Source organism: Xenopus tropicalis, chromosome 4 (assembly GCF_000004195.4).
Source record: "Xenopus tropicalis strain Nigerian chromosome 4, UCB_Xtro_10.0, whole genome shotgun sequence".
In the NCBI taxonomy this organism is placed as follows: domain Eukaryota; kingdom Metazoa; phylum Chordata; class Amphibia; order Anura; family Pipidae; genus Xenopus; species Xenopus tropicalis.
This window is the reverse complement of record NC_030680.2, coordinates 26,769,827-26,792,890: the sequence shown is the minus strand read 5'-3', so window position 1 is coordinate 26,792,890 and position 23,064 is coordinate 26,769,827. Positions and strand designations below refer to the sequence as shown.

General features: G+C 37.5%; 1 protein-coding gene across 1 annotated transcript in view; it reads right to left on the bottom strand.

The window, feature by feature from the left end:
• The window catches only part of LOC100485343 (mucin-5AC), a 36,086-nt gene extending 27,240 nt beyond the window's left edge, over positions 1-8,846 (bottom strand). The window contains exons 1-10 of the mRNA XM_031900755.1: positions 8,735-8,846; positions 6,961-7,005; positions 6,594-6,855; positions 5,592-5,706; positions 4,731-4,821; positions 4,119-4,225; positions 3,144-3,360; positions 2,872-2,997; positions 2,030-2,147; positions 284-422 (exon numbers count right to left, since the gene is read on the bottom strand). Coding sequence (XP_031756615.1) covers positions 284-422; positions 2,030-2,147; positions 2,872-2,997; positions 3,144-3,360; positions 4,119-4,225; positions 4,731-4,821; positions 5,592-5,706; positions 6,594-6,855; positions 6,961-7,005; positions 8,735-8,807 — 1,293 coding nt within the window. The 5' untranslated portion in view covers positions 8,808-8,846. The remainder of the gene's footprint in view (positions 1-283; positions 423-2,029; positions 2,148-2,871; positions 2,998-3,143; positions 3,361-4,118; positions 4,226-4,730; positions 4,822-5,591; positions 5,707-6,593; positions 6,856-6,960; positions 7,006-8,734) is intronic.
• Positions 8,847-23,064: the final 14,218 nt, after the last annotated feature.

The window sequence follows — 23,064 nt, the reverse complement described above, 5'->3', positions numbered from 1 at the left end:
CGCACCATACCTGTACATGGTGCCTCTGCAAATAGGTAAGTTAAAGACAACTGCTCCTCATGACCCCCTCATACTGTAAACATGAATACATATTTGATCGACCTATGTATTGAAACTATAAAAACATCTAAAATAGTGATTAATACTTGAAAAGTACGGAAAAGCCCATATTGTAGCCCAATATTGTAATTGTACATCTATATAATACAAAAACAGAGCATAAGCAAAGTAGATATTGTTATGCATCTTATAAAGTTACAATATTCACATTACTTCCTTGTACCTTGGTCAGGACGTAGCTGCAATCGCCAAAAAAGTTGTAACGATTGAAATCAAAAGTGGTGATGTGAGAGCCTCCAACAACTGAACATGATCCAGTGCAATCTTGGTCAACGCATTGCCATTTTCCTCTGACGCATGTGCTAAAGAAGAATATATATATATATATAAATAAATAAGGAATTCGGTTCACATGGAGTACTCAGTGTTTCAGAATACTTGTTATTCATTGAATTTATCTGTTTTATCTAGTTATGCATTTTGTTCTATGTCAATTTTCAGAAAGGTGACCTCTTCTTACCTCCCTTTACCACCTTAGATAGAGATCATATTTTTGATATTTTTAGGGTTATTAGAAACTGGCTTTTTTATGCATTTAGAAAAGCCTGCCAAACACACAAAAATGCACGTCAGTTTCATATGCCACCCTTTACTTTATAGCAGTGATCCCCAACCAGTGGCTCCTTAGCAACATGTTGCTCACCAACCCCTTGGATGTTGCTCTCAGTGGCTTTAAAGCAGGTGTTTATTTTTAAATTCCATTCGTAGTACCAAACAAAGCCTTCTGTATGGTATTATTTCAGATAGGGGCTACCTATAGCCAATTACAGCCCTTATTTGGTACCCCATGGAATCTTTTTCATGCTTGTGTTGCTTTTCAACTCTTTTTATATTTGAATGTGGTTTAAAAGTAAAAAAGGTCGGGGAGCCCTGCTTTATGGTATTTAAATGCAGAATGGTGTGTTTTAAAAAATGTAATAAAATGCAACTCTAAAAATGTTTGTGTACACCCAGGCAGAATACAATGGGATCAATTAGATAATGCATTTAGGTGCACTCAAACCTGCTTGTCAGACGTGTCAAACGCACCAAAAAATACCCATGTGTAAGAGCTAGCGATGAGCAAATTTTTTCGCCAGGCATGGATTTGCAGCAAATTTCTGCATTTCGCCATTGGCAAACTGTCTTGTGAAACTTCACTAAAAATCCGCCGCGGAAAAATTCGTTGCATGTCAATAAAGTAGCGGCCATGTCAAAAATAGACACGGTTGCGTCAAAATAGATGCAGATGGGTCAAAAATAAGATATGCGTGACAAATTTGTTTCGTGGATTTTTCACTTTTGCTAATTTTTCTGGACTAGATTACTAGTAAGAGCCCTTATATCAACATGCAATTAAGTATTGGGTTCCAATAAACTATAAGTGAATTAACCCATACCATTTGCAATTCTCAAGCAAAAAACACCTCAAAAATCTGTAAAGACGATGATGACTAAAGTTCTAACATGGGGAGGCAGATTTTTTTTTTGTATTCTAGAATATATTTCAGACAGAATAGTCGTGGTTGCTTTCTTTTCTACTTTTCTATACTTAATTATGTTTACTTTGTTATCTTTTTGGTTTAAAAAAAATCAATAAAAAAACATTAAAAAAAAAAGAATATCGTGGTTGTGTTTTGCCAAGAAAAAAAAGAAGTAAACAAATGCGAATCACACTGTTGAATTTTTAATAAACTGGAAAAAAATTTACTTCAGAGACAATTCTTACTGTCTTCTATAGACAATATATTCTTGAATATTCTTTAAATTGGGAAAAAATACAATCTTGAATTATAATAAATCTGCCCTTGTGTGTACCAGTTGGTCTGATAACAAAAGTGCAGTTCTTACAACACAATTTCAATTTGTGACAGCGATACAACAAGAGAGAGGAGCATGTAAGAGAATAAGAGAATAAAAGATGGCTTACCATGACTGACACTGTGCAAAATATGTGCTTCCTGAGTTATATACCTGTCCATTATAAACACAAGAACACTGGCTGCTGGGAATACAGCCAGAATTGCCAATGTCATCCCACAGAGTTCCTTAAAAATAATAAAAAATAAAGTACATTATAAACACTCTTACATTATTATAGCAATTGTAGGTGTTAAAGAGGTGATTCACATTTTATTAATGGGAAGTTAACTACTTTTCAATTGGTCTTCTTTTTATTTATTTTAAAATGGGGGTCACTGACCCCAGCAATTAAAATAATTGCTCTGTGAGGCTATAATTTTGTTGTTATTACTACTTTTTATTACTTATTTTTCTTTTCAGCGACTCTCTTATTGGTATTCCAGTTTCTCATCCAAACCACTGCCTGGTTGCTACTGTAATTTGAACTCTAGCAACCAGAAACTGGAGGGACATTTATGCTACAACGTTACACTGCTACACTGTCTTTCCTGAGGAAACTAGCTATGCACCACTATAGATGCAGATAGATAGATACAATGGGCAAACATATTGCTGTCTATAGAGAGTGGTTTAGCTATGACTAGTAGAATTTTACCTCTCATATACAAAACCAATCAGGGTCAGACTGGGCCGCCAGAACACCGGAAAAATACCCAGTTGGCCCTGGCGGCACAGACCCGATCCCTGTTGGTGCTCCCCCGGCCACAAGTGTCACTTACACTTGCTCAGGGGAGGATATCGGGTGGCAGGGGCCCCTGTGGGGTTTTGGGGGGGCGCAGCAGGGACACCTGTGGGGGATGTGGGTGGCAAGGGCACCCAGTCCAACCCTGAATGCAGCAATTCAATTACCTGCAGGACAAAAGCATCCATCTGTGCAGTGTCTATCACAGGATAATGAGCGGTCAGGGTAGGTACAGGTGTCTGGACAAGAAGTTCCACATTCGCTGTACTCCATGTTGTAGTTACATTGTAAAGCTAGGAAAATATGAAACATTTTGTTATTCAGCATATTTTATATATACATGTTTTACATAATCATTTCCTATATATTCCACCAAATCCAAAGGTATTTTTTTACATGAGATGCAGAAATAAAATACAGATATCCAAGCAAAACTCACGGCACAAATTGGCATTTCTCCAGTTGCTTGGGACCCCCCCAGCATGAGCGCATTGACGGGAATATTCTGTGAATGTATTACAGAGGCAGAACCCAGTTGCATTACTTGAACATCTACATAGATCCTGTACACAAACATTTATGTATGGAGAAGGATCTACAAGGCTGTTGCAGGATGAAAATGCTGCACTGGACAAGACCACGTGGCATATGTTGCTCTGTAAAATAAATTTAACAAAAAAGTTAAAGCTGAATTTTACTTGAATGTTGTTTAAGAAAAAAGTTATTTATACTATATGTAATATTGATATTGTTTCTCTTTGGAGGAACTATGAAGATGTAACTTCATCAAAACTCCCTAGACACCAGTGAAAATTAGTGCTTAGAACAGCAGCAATATGTAATTAGTAAGGTTAATTTACACATGAAAACATACAGATAAGGAAAGTTTCTCGCTCACAATATGCTCATCCTTTCTGCCAAAATATTGGCCCATCTAATACTTTAACGGCTTCCTGTCCAAAGCAATATAATACAGTTGGTATCTAACATATTTGAAGTCATTTAACAATGCTCCAGAAGCAATAGAGCACTAATGTGCACAAACAATTATTGCACTCCTTATTGTTCATTTATTCCAAAGAATAAAAATCTGGAGTGCAGAGTTCAGGTGTAAAGGAGTCTATTCCCTACCACTTGTCATAGGGCAGGCAATAAGGTCTGAGCTCCTTTGCACCTTGTTCCTGGTATTATTCTCTAAACCTATTCTGGAGTGCAAGGATTTGTGGGGGCACATGGAAGGAACAGGGTACAAAATGCGAAATGCATGGTGGTTTATGCCTGGGTTTTTTTTGTAAATGAGCTTTATAGCGTGCAGTACTACTGGAGAAAATCCTTTGTTTGGGATCATAGTTAATACTTTAAATAAAGTCAGAGTTGAACATTATGGTACAAAGCAGATAAGTAAAATACTAACCAAATCAGTGCAGTTGTCCTGAGGAACCTCAAGCACATCTGCACAGGTTTCAGTTGGCCCATTCATCTTCTGCAGATTCCCATATTGATTATCTGTTAACCTAACACCTGTAAAAAAAAACAGATTTTACAAATGGATTTAGAAAGGCATGTAAACAGTGGAATAAAATAAAAGTGATATTTAAAATGCTCTTTATGTATCCTTACTTCTGATTTTACACTACCCATTACCATAGCTGAAATCAGGAGGCAAAATCAAATACAAAGCTAAAATTGGTGATGTTTATAAAAGTTGATTTAAAAAAAAAGTACACCGTTATTTTGCAAGCACCTTAATGCTGGTGTAACAAGTTAAAGTTAATCTGGCTAAGGGTAAATTCTTGACGAAAAAGTGGTGCCCAAAGCAATATCATTTATAGAGGTGTGTATTTTGTGTTCTATACAGAATTTTGCACTACACTTTCATTACATAGCTTTATAAGTACACTTGATTTTACACTGTGTAGCATTGAGCTAATATAGTGATGTGTGGTACATTTTAGCTCCATGTAGCTTTTTAAATATGCCCCATAATTTATATTAATCCATACAGGCTAGCTCAGAAGTGACTTACTGTTAAACATGAATTCATTGTACACAGGAATTCCATTAAAGTCCCCACAAAGACCACAAGTCTGGTTCTGAAATTTTGGATCCAGTTCCAACTAAAAAAAGAGGAATTTGAATTGTAGTTTTATTTCTTAACACAGCTTTCTGTCAAAACTAAAATATTTGGGAAGTACAATCAATAATACATAATATAACTTTTTAAAAATTCTTTTAACTAAAAACTCTTTAAAAAACATTGAAGGTCTGTCATACAAAATTGCTACTAATAGGGATCCTCATTCATTTAACAACTATAAAAGCCTTTGTTGCATCCTTAGGTTGATCCTGTATAGCCTTTTTCAATAAAAGCCTTATTACCAGCCACAGTCAAAGCAACTGGACATGAGTAGTGATGGGCGAAATAATTCGCCAGGAATGGATTAGCGGCAAATTTCCACGTTTCACCAATTTTTTTTGCGAAATGGGCAACAAAATTCGCCGCCGATTTGGACTTGTTGGACATTTATTTTTATACTTTTTTAACTTATTAGCTTGAGTCATTTGTAAACAATTCTAGTATCCATGTAAAGATATGAGAATTATTATCCAAAATGCTTGGGACATTGGATTTTATGAACAAAGGGGTTTTCCATAACGTGGATCAACATACCTTGTTTATTAAATAACATGTAAACAGTAACCAAATACAACACCAATATGGCTTAATGCTGCTTGGTTACATATAAAGAGAAAGCAATTTCAAAATAAATTAAATAAAATAATTTCCTTAAATTTGGAGATTTCTGGATATCAGGTTTCCATGTAATTAAATAAAATGCCCTGTCTCTCTGTATGCATATGCAAAATAAAATACAAAAAAAAGTACCATTGCAGCATCATCTTCATTCCACTTAAATTCCAGACCTGCTTTGGAAATGACTCTGATGTACGGCCCAAGTCTATCAACTTGAATTCCGGACAAACTGTATGGCAGATCAACCCTGGTACAAAATAATTTTAAAAGATTATTTTAATGCCATTATCAGGTTTTACCAGAATCAAAAAGGTATTTATGTGTACAAAAACTTGGGGATAAAAAAAATTTAACACAATATATTGAGGATTGCCTCCCCCATGGTATTAGAATAATATTGTGTCAAGGTGAAAGCTTCTTAAAGGGGCAGTACACCCTCTTGTTCAACATGAGTTTAATGAACATGGCTTGTGCTGAACATACTTGTTTGCCTATTGGTTTAATTAAGAATAATCAATTTTTTTTTTGTTTTTTCTTGAGCTAAACAGGACAAGCAGGGAAACTGCTTCAAGATACTCCATGTTTGAGCTAATAGTAGAAGCTACTTTTTCACGGCTGCTAAATGCCAGAAAATATGCTGCCATAGACAATAGTAAGAATTGCCTCTGCTAAAACACAAATAGAGACAATTATCAGTAAATGATCAGCATTGTCTATCTTAGTAGCCACGACAAGTACCTGCTACTAGTAGCTCCATGTGTCTTCACCCTTATTTTGTTAGTTGTGGTGTGGTTATATAATTATTTTCCTTTAAGAGTGACTTGGAAGATTTTGTTGCCAAGCAAATTAATCTAGGCAATTGGGATTTTAAGATTTACAGTAGGTTTACTATACAATGGGGATCATTCAGAGGGGTTGAGCTTGATGGACTATTATCTTTTTCCAATGAAATCAACGTAACTGTACAAACATGATTTTCAGTTCAAACAGTTCAGGCAATATAGATCCATGTCACCTCAATCCACAGTTAATATGTATTGTTTAAATCAAACCATGTCATTTGAATTAACCTGCACTGAATAATATATATATAAGCAGTATGAATTGCAAGATAAGAACAAAAGAAAAACTTACACTTGGCTATTGAACGTAATGGTATCTTTTGTAAGTTCAATAAATACTCCTTCGATGATCATGCCAATGTGGCTGACTGTAGGTAACCCATTCACAACAGAACGCCTGATCTGAATGTTGAATTCTTCAGTGACACTTTTGCAGTTTGAAGCAAACAAGTAGTTACATTGTCCAGGGAAGTAGAAGATATCACCATCTAAAGCCTTGAAATAGGTATTTCCCCATGTACTGCAAACGTATCCATTGTGGGCAGAGGAACTGCCTAGAAGTCAAAAGTAATGCTTAGACCATGCCTCTTACATCCAGTAAATACATTTAGTATCTACATTTGTATATTTTATCACTAATAAATATTGTAGTCACTTACTTGTGAAAATGGGATTCAAGCTTGGTGAAATAAAGGAATAAGTGCCTGAAATTTAAGAAAATGTATACTTGAAAAAAACTGCACAGAAAAAGAAAAATTGGACAAATAAAAATGTATGAATAAGAAAACTATGATTCTGAATGTCACTTTGTGTTAGTGCTGATGGAGAAGTGCTAGCTTGGGGCTATGGGGCTAAGAGCATGTAAGAAATTCAATCCTGAGACACCATATATCAGTGGTAGAATTAGAGTGTCGTTACCGTTTTGTTGCTAACCTTCTATAAAGCAAATGAGGTGCCTTAGTAGGACAGTATTCTCATTAAAAAATACTCTTATATTTATTTCTTTTGTCTTTCAGTTAGTGTACTTAATAGAAGAGTCATGCCAGCTGCCAACTCAGGCAAAGTCATAACTGTCCCACCACCAACCAGGACAAAAAAGCTTTCTGTTAACATTTTTCTGATTTTTTTTGTATTCTAAGAAAGCTTTTATTGATCAAACTGATAAATTACAGCATTTATATTGGTACATATATATAAATCAAAAGGAGTATGTCATCCTCTTAGGTTCCTTATACATATAAATATATATATATAAATGTATTGCTTTATTTTTTGCATATGAAAGAAGAAAAAAAAAAGATGTAATAGTCAACCAAAGAACGAAGCAAAGAAGAGAACGAGAGAAAGGGAACGAGAGAAGAGTGAGAAAGAGTGGAGGAGTAAAAAGGAGAAAAGATAGACAATTTAAGGTAAGTTTTTTGATGACGTTCTATTTCTACACATATTTTTTCTTTGTTTTGAGCACCAAGATAGGAGACCCAGTGTTGCCATGTCATGATAAAATCCTGCTGTTTTCCTTGTATCGAGAAAGTAATCTCCTCCATAATATATATGTCATTTACACTGGCTATCCATTCTTCAAACAATAGAGGGCTAGTGTCTATCCAATGTCTCCGTATTAGGATTTTTGCTGCCAATATCATTTGTAGCAGGAGGCTATGTTTAAAGGAAAGCTTTGGTATTTCAGTATAATGTAATAATATTAACTGGGGCGGGTTAAATTAGTCTGGCAACCCACTATCTCCTGGAAGGTTGACTGTACTTTATCCCAGAAATTATTCATTCTGCGGCATTATAACCAAATGTGAGAGATGGACCCGGTATCTCCAAGACATCTCCAGCATTTATCGTCTGGATTTAGATGCATTCTAAACATTTGTAGTGGTGTAATGACAATTGCTCTTAAGTTGTTTGTCACCTTGTGTCGTCTATGTCAATGAACTATGGAAATATATTTTCTGTTTGACATCTTAGCAAAAGCACCTTTCCCACAGGTGACAAAACACCTGAAAATACCTTTACATTGCAGATCATGTGAATCGTTGTGTCTAAAGCAGTAGTAAACTATGCGATTGCATAAAAACATATGCATTTTCAACAATTCACCTGGTAATCTGCAATAGGTTTTCAGGCATTTTGTAGCCTGTGATATATATATGAAATAAAGTAAATTTGCCATATATTTGATTGTAATGCTACTAAAAATAGTAGCAAAACTGCTTATGTATAAATACTTTATTCACTTTTTGTTTAAACTGATAATTATAATTAATACTTTACATGGAATAAGTAAATATTTTTTTCTCATTTTGATTACATTGAAATGTTATGTAATGCTATAATTTATGAAGAATTCAATTTTCAGGCATGCCTTCCAATACTTTTTTTCAATACTAATAGAAGTTACTACTATAAAACACATGAAATACTTACCTTGAGCCTGAAGACAGGGAAGCACTATCAAGAGAACATAGAGAGGGTTCCAAATGCCCCTGCTTTTCCCCATTTTTCCTCTGTTCAGTAACTTATTACTGAACTGGGGGGTATTTAGTGGAGGTGCATGTACTGCAGTTAAGCTGACCTTTTTATAGTGGAAGAGCCTGTCTCTAAGTGATGTTACCCCCTAAGAGGTGGAGTCAATTTTGGGTAGATGATGTTGTCAGACATGCTACATGCTCATCATGCATGCTAATCCTTTTCAATCTACATCCAGGATGTTTGTGTTCTGGGAGTTGGATGAGATTTACATTTTCCAGAATGTTTCTTGGGTATGATAAAAAGACTGACAGACAAAAGTAAATGCATATTTTCCTAGAGATACTCTGAATCTTGTTGTCATGCAAGGCATGCAAGCTATGGCACCAGAGAGTCTAACTGGTTTTGTTTTAGTTTCCGCAGTAGAAAAATGATTCATATATTGCAATATATCCTGTAAATTAGATCATCAGTTATAATCAGTGCTTAATGATATCATTTTTGTTCCATGACTCAAAGAAACGTGTGTATAATTATATATAAAGTACCCCCTGTTGTAAAATATGAAAATGAATCAGTCTTCGACCTTGTGCTTTTATGTAGTCATGGGAATTCTGGTTATCCTTATATTTTACAATAGTGGGTTTGTTATTCACTATATAATCTTGAAAAATAACCAAAACAGCTAAGTTATCCAGAATGCTCGGGACCAAGGGTATTCCAGATAGGGAGGGGTCTTTCCGTAATTTGGATCTCCATACCTAAAGTCTACTAAAAAATCAATAAATGTTAATTAAACCCAATAGGATTGTTATGCCCCCAATAAGGGGTAATTATATCTTAGTTGGGATCAAGTACAGGTACTGTTTTATTATTAAAGAGAAAAGGGAATCATTTAACCATTAAATAAACCCAATAGGACTGTTCTGCCCCCAATAAGGGGGAATTTTATCTTAGTTGGGATCAAGTACAGGTACTGTTTTATTATTACAGAGAAAAGGGAATCATTTAACCATTAAATAAACCCAATAGGATTGTTATGCCCCCAATAAGGGGTAATTATATCTTAGTTGGGATCAAGTACAGGTACTGTTTTATTATTAAAGAGAAAAGGGAATCATTTAACCATTAAATAAACCCAATAGGACTGTTCTGCCCCCAATAAGGGGGAATTTTATCTTAGTTGGGATCAAGTACAGGTACTGTTTTATTATTACAGAGAAAAGGGAATCATTTAACCATTAAATAAACCCAATAGGGCTGTTCTGCCCCCAATAAGGGGTAATTATATCTTAGTTGGGATCAAGTACAGGTAATGTTTTATTATTACAGAGAAAAAGGAAATCAGTTTTAAAATTCTGAATTATTTGATTAAAACAGAGTCTATGGGAGATAGCCTTTCCGTAGTTCTGAGCTTTCTAGATAACGGGTTTCCCACGGATCCCATACCTGTATAAACATTATACAGTAAATATCTAATCTGTAAATGACTCCATCTTGAATAGAATCTTGTCTCCATCTTGAATAGAAAACACCCAATTCCCAAGCCTTTAGTTTGCAGCAGTTTTCTGTTATGATGCTTGTACATAAAAGAGGGTGTAAATAATGATTTCAGCTTGTGTATTAGATCGCAACTGATGATGGGACCTAATGTATGTAATCCTTAAAGCTTGCAATCAGAAATGTATTCTGTTAGCTAATAAAGTATAATTGATGGTATTTTGCAATCATCCATGTAACATACCTAATGAAGGTAAAATACAGAGTACCACAAGGGGTCAGAGATGCTGATAATGCCATGTGTTAATTACGCTATAAAAAGGGATATTGCTTAAACACAAACAATTGTGTTGTTATTATATAAACTACACTATTGCCTATGACTAAGTACCTGATGGCGGCACTTTGTGGGGACTCTATGCTTTTTGTGATTTTTTTTAACGATTTTTTTAAACTGACATTTTGAGTTGGGGATACTTATTTGATATGGATATTTGATTTGCCCTTTAATGGGCTGTATCTCATTAACTATGGCCCTTTTTGACTGGCCATTTGGAACCCTTATTAAATATCTACTTAGTCAATGCCTTGTTAAATAAGGCTTTTTTTAAAGAAGAAATCAATGGAGTACTATACATATTTTCCATTTTCTAAAATCCCTATTCATTGCTTACATGGTATGTTCAACTGTCCTTCTACTTGTCAGTTACCAGTCCCTTGCCATTTGCACTGCATACTCAACCTGAACAGTCATAATATCGTATAACAAAATAAGTGTACAGTTCAAATGAGAAGGAACCAGAAGTTGACAGCCCATTCTAGCATATTATGACTGTACAGTGCAAATAAGGGATTGCTAGCTTCACAGCACAAGTAAAGAAAGGCTGGGCAGGAAATAGAATGAAGGTTAAAGCCAGGTTTAATAAAAAAGCTATAAGGTGAGGGTAGCTGATAGCACGACTGAAAGTGGACAGAATGCCTGTACAACCTTGATGCACAGGCAACAAAAAGCTGGTAGGTGAGAGCAGGGGCACCCTAGGCAACCCGTTGGCTACCTCACCCCTGCACCACTTTATCGCACCCCCCCGTGTGGTTTGACGCGCATGCGCAGTTCAGCGAGGGGGCGGGGCGCGCCGCGGTGTGCAATGTGATGCGGCGCGACGCAAAACTGTACTAGGGGTAGGCAGGAGAGGCTGCTGCCTGGTGCCCCCCAAGCTTTGCGCCCTGGGTGAGAGTGTGTTGTGTATTGCAGAAGTGGGAGGTGGCTGGTGGCATCGTCGCACTGGAACCCCAGGGGCCCACCAGAAAACCTTAAACCATGGGCCCACTCTCAAAAATATTTTTCCTCCTTTTCTCATTTAACAACTTTATTCTCCTATTATTTTTAATTACACACTAGCATCTATATATCCATTTATTTTTCCTCTTTGTTCCCATTCAGAAATAGGGAATGACCATGAAGTAGGCCAAATGGTTTGGAGCAGGAGGGCCCACTGACACCTGGGCCCACCGGGAGTTTTCCTGGTATCCTGGTGGGCCACTCCGACACTGGCTGGTAGCTGTACTGCCCTACCTTAATTAATAAAATACCTTAATCAATACACATACATTTATAGTGCTTAATTTTTATTTAAGCAACAATAATTTTATTGAACAACAATAATAATAAATAGTGGCTGGCGAGCCTGTTCAGTTAAAACGACTTATTAAACATTAAAAATAAATATACATATATACAGTATATACTCCTTAATTTTATCAGTATCAGAGAATTTTGATAAAACTGAGAATTTATACACAGTATATATATGATTTTTTAATGTTCAATATAAATGTATATATATATCAGGGGTAGGTAGAAGAGGCATGTGCCTAGAGCGCAACACTTGGGGGGCGCAGGGCACAAACCTCTTCCGCCTAGTTACCCCTAGTTCTGACCCTTCTTTACCTCCGGAGGCTCCAGAGAAAACTTCTGCGCCCTACCAGAGAAAGGCGGAGGAAGGACAAGCTTTCTTGAACTCTCCCAAACTCTTGCAAACTCTCGCGAGAGTTCAGGAAAGCTGTCATGCCCTACCTCAACCTGTCTCCTGTGGGGCACAGCAAATCAATTGCCTTGCCTAGGGCGCAATACTGATTAGTGAATAGTGATTAGAGGGGGGGCTAATCACTGGACAGAATGTTTCTATTGGGACACCAATGCTTGATAATTCTAAATTTTGATTTATTTTTGCTTGGGGAAAAAACTCTAGTATTACTTCTATGATCACAGTGAATTATTGGGAATAGTTAATGTCCACCCTTCCTATATTTATCTACTTTAAAAATGTCCTAGACATGGATTGAAAAGTCAAACTTGGCTTCTAATTGTTTAAAGAAACTTCATTTAGACACACATACACACACATTGCTGACCTCGGTGACCAGTGCTATAAAAGATTGTTTACAGTTTCTCAATTTATAGAACAGTAAAGTAAAGCCACAATTTGCACTCATGACTAATCTCAAACTGACAGATTTTTCACGTTATGAGACTGTCAATATTATACAAGTGAATGAATATCCATGCATGATAAGCATGAACTAAGCAAAAAATCTGTGTTGAAAGCAGGTAACTGAATCCAAAAATTGAATAAAGTTCTTCATTTCTATGAATTCATGGCTGTCTGTGTTTGTCAGCACTGTATTTATAAGACTAGAAGGTGGCTTCAAGTAGGAGCCACCTAGTTTGCCCATGGGCTGCAGGCCCCTGGGTGGCCCAATGTCCAGAATTACATACAGGGCAGCCTTGTGTCTATAGCACTGTTCAAGTTGCAGGGTGCAAGGTAGTGTGATGAAAGTATTTCATGGGTAACATAGGGCAGGGAAAATAAGTATTGAACATGTCAATGTTTTTCTCAGTAAATATATTTCTAATGGGGCCATTGACATGAAATTTACACTAGATATCAGCAAAAACCATAGGAATTCTGAATTCCAAACAAACTCATAAAAAAATCCCATTTACATGAGTTTGTCCTATAGGCTAAAGCTCACCCACTGGGTTTAAAAGCAAAGGATATTAGGATATTAGCTGATCAGATTCCCAACTACAGACCGGTTTTGCCTTTCTTGAGGCTCATCAGTATAGTGAAGGGTCTTCTGATCAGCTTAGGTAGAGTCACTGTGTAGTTTCACAAACAAATCATTAAGGTTGAGGAGACTTCCTCAACCCATGTAAATAGGATTTTTTTTTTAGGAGTTTGTTTGGAATTCACTCCCAGAATTCCTTTTTTTTTATTTGTATCTGTATGAGGTAGTCTCCTCAACCTTAATGATTTGTTTGTAAAAACCCAAAGTGTAGTAAAGTGGAATGACACAGGGGATAAGTGTTGAACACTCTCTCTGAAATGTATCTAATACTTAGTAGAAAAGCCTTTGTTGGTAATGACAGCTTCAAGGTGCCTCCTGTATGGAGAAACTAGTCGTATGCATTGCTCTTCCACACAAACTGTCTTCAAATCATGAAGGTTCCGGGAGCCTGTTCTATGAACTCTGGTCTTCAGTTCTTTCCATACATTTTTAATTGGATTCATGTCGGGTGATTAACTTGACCATTCTAGCAGCTTTATTTTCTTTCTCTAAAAGCAAGTGTGTTTCTTTGGCTGTGTTTTTAGGATTATTGTCTTGCTGAAATGTCCACCTTCATTAAATCTTCAGCATCCTGGTAGATGGCAGCAGATTCTTATCAAGAATGTTCCGGTACATTTCTCCGTTCATCCTTCCTTCAAGTAAATTAATTCTGCCAGTACCCAATGCTAAAAAACAGCCCCACAACATGATGTTGCCACCATCAAACTTCACTGTTGGTATGGTGTTTTTGGGGGGAAGTGCAGTGCCATTTCTTCTCCAAACATGTTGCATGCAATAACATCTAAAGAGTTCAATTTTGTTCTTATCTGACCAGACTATATTCTTTCAGAACTTCATTGGCTTGTCCAAATGTCATGCAGAAAACTTTAAACAAGCTTCAACATGCTTTTTCTTCAGCAGTGGGTCTTGCACGGTGAGCGTGCATAGAGGCCATGCCGGTTGAGTGCATTACTTAACAACTGTAAACAACTGTACCTACTAATCCAAGGTCTTTCTGAAGCTCTCCGTGAGTGATCCTTGGCTCTTGGATAACTCTTCTGATTATTCTTTTAAATCCTCTGTCAGAAATCTTGTGAGAAACACCGGGTCACAGACAATTTAGGGTGAAAATTATGTTCTTTCCACTTCTGGATTATGGCCCCAATGGTGCTCACTTGAACATTCAGAAGCTTAGAAATATGTCTAACCAATGCCATCAGTATGTTTTGCAACAATAAGGTTAAGAAGGTCTTGAGAGAGCTCTTTGCTTTTACCAATCATGAGATGCTTCTTGTGTGATATCTTGCTAATAAGAAACCTTTTTATAGGCCATCAGTTTGGACTAAACCAGTTGATATTAATTTGCATTGATATGGGCAGGATTGCTTTCTAAATACTGATGGATTTCAGCAGGTTTCTTGGCTTTTTTGTAGGCAGGACACTAGAGACCTATAATTTTGATATTTTAGAGTGGGAAATATTTTAAAATGTCAACAACAGGAAGTATATAGGAATAAATAAATAATAGGCAGTAAAGTATTATACACAGAATAGTAGCTGTTTCTTTGGCATTGAGACCTGGTGAAAAATTTCCCTCATCACTAGTCATATACTGTTAAATATGGTAAATGCACAGCTAAAACAGAATGGGCCACATTCATTTCAGTGAGGAAAAGATTTATCACGTGAAAACGAGATTCATTTTGAGATGCAATTCAATTTGGAAAAACTTATCTCACTGTTTATCATGTGAAAACTCTATTGAAGTCTATGGGAAAAAATTTGAACTGATTTAGGGGAAAGGATTTTTCTCCTTGTATTTGACCTCATCTCATTTTCACGTGATTTTTCTAATGCTGCATTTGTGCTTTGCTGAAAATTACCCGAAACAACAGGAAAATTCGCAAAACGGTGAAAAATCCACAAAGCGCATTTGTCACGCAACTTTTTTGTCATGTGCAACTTTTTTGTCACCCACTAGTGATGGGCAAAATGTTTTGCCAGGCATGGATTCACAAAATGGATGAAAAAATTTGCCGCACGTCCAAAATCATTGCAAGAATAGTTGCACGTCCAAAAATTGTCGCAAGAATAGTCGCGAGCATCAAAAGAATTGTCGTCTCACAAATTTTTAGGCGAAGCGAAACGGACATATTCGCTCATCACTATCACCCACATCTTTTTTTTTGCTGTGACTATGCCCAATTTGACACAACCGTGCCTATTTTGACGCAACTTTTTCATGACGTACGACAGATTTTTCTGCTGCGAATTCCGCAGAAGTTTCGTCTGCCGAAAAAAATGTGCTCATCACTACCTAGCAGTGGTTGGAATGAGCAACTGGAATATTATTAGGAAAGGGACTAAATAGAAAGATATGTAATAACAAGTAACAATAACAATAAAAGTGTAGCCTTACATGTTAGTGAACCCCATTTGAAAGTTGAAAATATTCAGAAGAAGAAGGCAAATAATTAAAACATTTTACAAAACAAAAAATTGGTATTTGGTCATATTGTGCGTATTTTCTGCAACATTTTCGAACCTGTGCACCACCTTTTCGTACTTTGCAACAAAATTTGTGCGACAAAATCGTATTGAATACGAAAGTTTCGGATTCATTCAAGCTTCGGTATCGTGACTTTCCTTGGGCCAGGTTTGAGCTGCAGAGTGCCATTGAGCCCTATGGGAGACTTTCCTTGGGCCGGGTTGGAGCTGCAGAGTGCCATTGAGTCCTATGGGAGACTTTCCTTGGGCCAGGTTGGAGCTGCAGAGTGCCATTGAGCCCTATGGGAGACTTTCCTTGGGCCGGGTTGGAGCTGCAGAGTGCCATTGAGCCCTATGGGAGACTTTCCTTGGGCCGGGTTGGAGCTGCAGAGTGCCATTGAGCCCTATGGGAGACTTTCCTTGGGCTGGGTTGGAGCTGCAGAGTGCCATTGAGCCCTATGGGAGGCTATCCTTGGGCCGGGTTGGAGCTGCAGAGTGCCATTGAGCCCTATGGGAGGCTATCCTTGGGCCAGGTTGGAGCTGCAGAGTGCCATTGATTCCTATGGGAGGTTTCCAAAATCATGCACAGAAGGATCAAAGTCGCAAAGGTTTTCCCGCAGTTTATGATTGCTCAATACGAAAATTCTGTGACTTTCGGATCGCCAATACGATATTATCGTGACTATTCCGATTTTTTCATAAGCATTTACGTGATATTTGCGATTATCAGAAATTATCGTATCTAGTGTGAATTTAAGGAATAAAGTGATCTTTTGAAAAATATGTTGATACCTTAATGTTACATTTATGATCTGTACCAATTCATTTTTAATTCCTCAAGAAATGTAACCCTAGTCCTAGGGAGCAGGAAGAATCTGGTAAAAGCATGCTCTTGTGCTTAGTTGTGCTTATAACTAACTCTTTTCATAATTACATAGTAAAGTTGGGCTGAAAAAAGTCCATCAGGCTCTACGCCTCCCAATGAACCCCAGTGCACACATATATATATATATATATATATATATATAACAATACCTAGCTATGCCAACTAACTGTATATATTAAGATTACAACAGCATTGGATATCAAGGAATTAATAGAATCTGTCATCACAACATCACTAGAAAGGGCATTCCCCAACCTCACTGCCCTCACCGTGAAAAATCACCTATGCTGCTTCAAATGGAAACTCCTTTTCTCTAAACTAAAGGGGTGGTCTCTGGGGGGCTGATCGTTTTTATTGGGAAAAAAGATTCCCCGCTATCTATCTATAATATCCTCTAATGCACTTGTACAGATTAATCACTTTTTCTATACAGAAACCAACCACAACCTTGACTATCTTTCCTCATAGATTAAATTCTTCACCCCTTCTAGCAGTTTAGTTGCACATTTTTGCACTAGGAAGCAGGAAATTAGGTTTGATTGTGCAGCAGTTTTTGAAGAAAGCTGAGGAGAAAATGTTCAATATCTGTAATGGAATACATTGCCTCATAATGACTTAAGCACTATCAAGAGGCAGGTCCAATCAGATTCAATATTCACTACTTAAGGTGCCAGTCACCCACATACATACAGTGGGAACTTCAGCTTCAAATACTTTATATACAATGAGAGGCAATGATTCCTGGCACCAGAGATCCTCTGTACTCTTCCAATAAGCAGGTTACCTGAAGGCTGAAGGTTTTAGCTTTGTATAGAACAACACGAACTGAAATAGTTTGCATTGCTAAGAATGCTCCCATGCCCCAACTAGTGGTAGTAATGAGAATAGCACCCAAGCAGGAGAATAGAACCAAGACATCAGGACTCATAGAGATGACACCAAGTAGAAGAAACAATAGCTTACCCCTAAAGCTGCCCCATTGCACTCACTTGTTTTCTATAGAAGTTGCCAAACAGATGCAGTTACACATGCATGAAAATTCACCAGTGACAATGAGTACTAGCACCATGTCAGGCATCTGAGACCTGTATGTCATTTTTGCTTTATTCTATTACCCTGTAATCAGACATGGGGATAAAGGATAGAATCAGTCAGTACTGAGAAATGTGTTTATTGTTTCCAACTAGTGATGGGCGAAAAAATTCACCAGGCATAGATTCGCGGTGTATTTCCACATTTCGCCATTGGCAGATTTTTTTCGTGGAACGGGCAACAACATTTGGCACCGAAAAATTTACTGTGCATCCAAAAATTGTCGCCCGTGTCAAAAGAATTGTTGTGAGCGTTAAAAAAACGTATTGTCGTGCATCAAAAGAATTGTCTCTCTCATCAAAAGAATTGTCTCTTGCATCGAAAAGAATTGTCTCTCATCAAAAGAATTGTCTCTCATGTCGAAAAGAATTGTCTCAAGTCGAAAAGAATTGTCTCTTGCGTCGAAAAGAATTGTCTCTCATCAAAAGAATTGTTGTCTCTTGCGTCGGAAAGAATTGTCTCTCATCAAAAGAATTGTCTCTTGCGTCAAAAAGAATTGTCTCTCATCAAAAGAAAAGAATTGTCTGTTATCAAAAGAATTGTTGCGCAACAATTTTTTTTGCCGCTCAATATTTTCCACGTTACGCTAATTTTTCGGTGAAAGGGGACTAGTTCTCTCATCACTATTTCCAACTCCAATTACCAAGTAAAAAAAACATGGAGACAGATTTACATAGATCAGGTAGGACTCTTATGGGAAGATTCTTTTGTATTTTAATGCAGCCACTGGTGTGGAGAGTTGAGGACATTTTTTTATTGAACTTTATTGCTTTAAGGTTAGTGACAGGGGTGCTGCTGCCATGAGGCGAGTTGAGAAACCCTTCAAGTTACCAGGGGATGGCAAAAAAACACTCCTGCTAACTTTAGGAGCTGAATATCTGCTTTTTAACGCACTAGCGATGCGGCCCCCTCTAGGCCCCCTCCTGCGCAGTAAAGGTAAGCGCAGGGGCCGAGGGGGACCCAGCATCAGGAAAGCCGCCTTAGGTGGCATAAGGTCTAGAAACACTGCTGCTAGTAACATACTGTATGGGGTGGACTCTCTGCCTGCTGGTAAAAGCAGGCCGATAATCTATCCCTATACAAGCAATTTTGTGACAAATTCCACCTGGTGTGGCTGCAGCGCGGCAAAAACAATCACTCCAGGTACAGCCATAACTATCAGAAGTCTGATCAAATTCTCGGCCTGCCCCATGTGGCACTAGTCTAATAATGCAACCCTGATTTTGCCGAAAAATGACAGAACATATGCAGAACAGAGGTGTCACGCAACTTGTTTTGACGTGGCCATGCATATTTTGACATGACCGTGACTTTTTTTGACGTGCGCCAAATTTTTTTGCAGCAAATTTTCACTGAAGTTTTCCAAAACAATTCACCAATGGGAAAATGTGGAAATTCAATTTGAATTCATGCCTGCCGAAAAAATTGCTAATTACTATTAATCTTGTTATGTTAAATTATTAGTCAGTATGAGATTTGTAATCCAACAATGATTAAGAAAGGTATGGTTGAGCATGGCAGTACTATGTACTTGGAAGGTTCAGCAGATCATATCCTTTCTTTAATTATTTAATGATTGCCTAATTCTAATCAAATATTTCTGGAGCATGGGTGGAGCGACTTATAGCATGAAGCAAAATCCTGGGGAAAATGATTGAAGTCTAAAAAAAAACTTCCAAAGAAATTTCTCAACCAATTTTCCACACTACCTATCGAATATAACCAAAACCATATTTAGCAATAATGTAAGTTTTTTTTTTTTATCTAAATCTAATAAATCTAATACCCTTTGCCAGAGCCTCTGTCTTTTTACACCATCAACACCCACTTTTCGCCAGGCACGATTTCGCAGCAAATTTTCACATTCCGCCATTGGCGAATTGTTTTGTGAAACTTCTGTGAAAATTCGCCGCTGAAAATTTTTTCGCCCGGAAATGTATTTGTCGCGCATCAAATTGGGTGCGGTTGCATCAAAAAAGGGTGCGGTCGCGTACAAAAAAGGCATGGTCACATCAAAAAGGGCACGTCCGCGTCAGAAAAGGGCGCTGTTGCGTCAGACATAAGAACTAAAGATAAGGCTTGTGACCATTTCAAATATTCTCCCTTGTGGAGCTTTAACATTAAGCTTCCCCACTAGCCTGGGACTAATGAAGAATATGATGTTATTAGGAAATACCCAAATCTTGAAGTGTAAGACACACAACCTACCCACTGAAGCTAGACTAGTCAGATGAGATTTTTTTCAGAAAATTCATATCTGCAAACAATGGAACAGTTTCTTAGCAGAGGCTTTTTGAACTTTTACCTACCCACATACCAACACACTCACACAAACTACTCAGGGTGAGCTAAATCTAATCTATCTGAGCATAATACATAAAATGAATAAAGGTAGTGAATTGCTCTCTGAAAGTGCTAAAGTAGAAATTAATTTAAGTAAGTAATAATAAGTATTTTTTCACATGAGTGTTACAAAAATTACTTTTTAACTGATGGAAAGGGTTCTAGAAATTGTAATCGAGTATTACAAATATTATACATATCAGGTAGTATAAATCAATTGATATATAAGCACTCAATATAAACTCTAAGCTCAAAGAAACTAGTAGTTTTTTCTTCGACAGATATGGGTGGCCCAATTTTTGGAAAAGCACAAGGGATTTCTCTGGGTGATGTAATAGCCTTATGAAATTCACTAGTTTTCTAGCCTCTATGAAACTCACTAGGACTCCAGGGAGCCTGCTGTCCACATGTTGAATTGTTCATCTCAGAACCCTTGGTTGGTGTACTATTGGCCCGCTGGTGCAAAAATCAGTGTGCTGCTTAGACTTTCATTGGTTTCATGTCTCACCTCATCCACCATACTGACAAGAATGATGAAACGCAAGGGAGATCTTTTATTTCTCATCCACCCTTTCTGTGCACCAGGAGAGAAGATGGGCTTACCTACTATCAGGACACTCCCCTAACTACCAACTACTGGATTCATTCCTATGGGTAGGGGAAAAGGCTTGGTATTGCTAGGGGACAGAAGGTAAAAACCAAAGCAACTTTGTTTATATGAACTATAATAGTGCCCTTGAAGCAAAAACTCAACTTTTTTTTAATTACTATTTTTTTGGTGTTACTGTTCCTTTTAGGACTTGGCATATATAAACATTTACCTCTTATATATAGATCTGTCCATTTATTTCGTTCTGTCCATTTATTTATCCTAGTGTTAATGTGTTCCTTTGGTTTGTATGTAAGCAGAGTGAATTGTATAAGGTAGTGGGCAGCCCATAGTACTTAAAATGGACAGATTTCACAGAATGGCTATAATGAAAAATCCCCTGGGATTACATTACATTAACATTTATTTATAAAGCGCCAACATATTCCGCAGTGCTGTACAATAAGTGGGTTTCATACATTGGACATACAGAGTAACATATAAAGCAATCAGTAACCGATACAAGAGGTGAAGAGGTGGCCCTGCCCAAAAGAGCTTACAATCTACAAGGAGAAAGGGTTGAGACACAAGGTGTGGGAATGGGCATGACCAGAGTTGTGAGAGGTGGGGCACAGGGTATTGCTAAACTAGATTAGGGTAAGCTTCTCTAAATAAATGTGTTTTTAGAGATCTCTTGAAGGCAGAGAGATTGGGAGAAAGTCTGATAGTTTGTGGGAGCGAATTCCAGAGAAGGGGGGCAGCCCTTGCAAAGTCTTGAATGCGAGCGTGTGAGGAGGGAATGAGAGAGGAGTTGAGGAGCAGGTCAGTAGAGGAGCATAACAAGCGGGTTGGATAGTACCTAGAGATGAGTTCAGAGATGTAGGGTGGGGCAGAGTTATGGACTGCTTTAAATGTGAGGGATGCGCTCAGAGATGTCCTATGTGCTCTCCATGAATTTACACTTAAAAAGTAAATATTATATAAAGCAAGAGAAGTGAAAAATATATCATAAGTAAAATAACATTGTACAAAGATTGTATCTTGGAAAATGCTAAAAGGAGACTTCTAAGGGTGAAGACACACAGAGCTACTAGTAGCAGCCCTTTTTGACGCGACCGCGTCCAATTTGACGCTCGACAAAAAATAATTACCTGTGGCAAATTTTTCCGGAATTTTCACAGAAGTTTCACCAATTAGCCAATGGTGAAATTATCACTAAATAATAATGTAGCCTAATCTAACTAGGAAAGTAGTCCTGGGATTCCCAGTCCTAAACATAGAGCTTTTCTTCCATATCCTTGTACCCCACATCTTTTTATGACCCATAAGCAGCATCACACAACTTAATGGTATTCCCCCTGCTGCATCATGGGACCCCCATTATTACACTACACTGTCCAACAAACTCACAAAAACCCATAGCAATTACAACCTTTATTCACACTGCCTCAGAGAACTACCACCATTGAAAATCTTTCTCTACTACTCATTATATCAGACCAAGGACAATCCTTTCCCTATCTAGTGTTCTTCTGACTTTCATGCTAAGGGGATGTGCTATTGGAGGCCAAGGGAAAGGTTCAGGTATATGAGCCTTGGAGGGTATTTTATGTGTCCACCCATTTGCAAAAGCTCATAAGAAGACTTCCCTACCAAATGTGTCAAGCATCCATGATTCAATAAACTTTTCATGATTGTCTTCTTCAGACTGGTCTGAAAAGTTGTTGGCACCCAGCCAGGTTATCTGATTAATTTGCACATGAATCTATGACCTAGTTAAGCTGTGAGGTGTTTCTCTCTCTCAGCTTTTAAAGGTTATTCTTAAAGGGGACCTGTCACCCTAAGATATAATTCCAAATCATGTTAGTTGAGCAGAAAATATACTTATACAATATAGATTTTTTTTTTTCTCCAGTTTTGGAATCCACAGTCATAGAAAGTAGACAGGAGCCATTTTGTGGGCACTGTTACTAAGGCAAGTTTTGTATTACCCCAAAATCTTGTGTATGCGCTAAAAGAGGGGACCATGTCCATGCACAGGCAACAAAATTATGGACTGTGAGGAGGGAGGGAGAATGTGAGGAGTGGAATTACATCTAGGAGTTGCTAAAAATGAAAGTAACTGCCTTCCCCCCTCTATGCCTCAGACATAGAGGCGGGACAGGCAATATATGATTGACAACTCAGATTTTTAAATACATTTAAAACAGTTATGGATGTTTTAACTAAAAAAAGAATTTGGGTTTCATGTTTAATTTGCAAAAGACTTTTATTATACAGCTT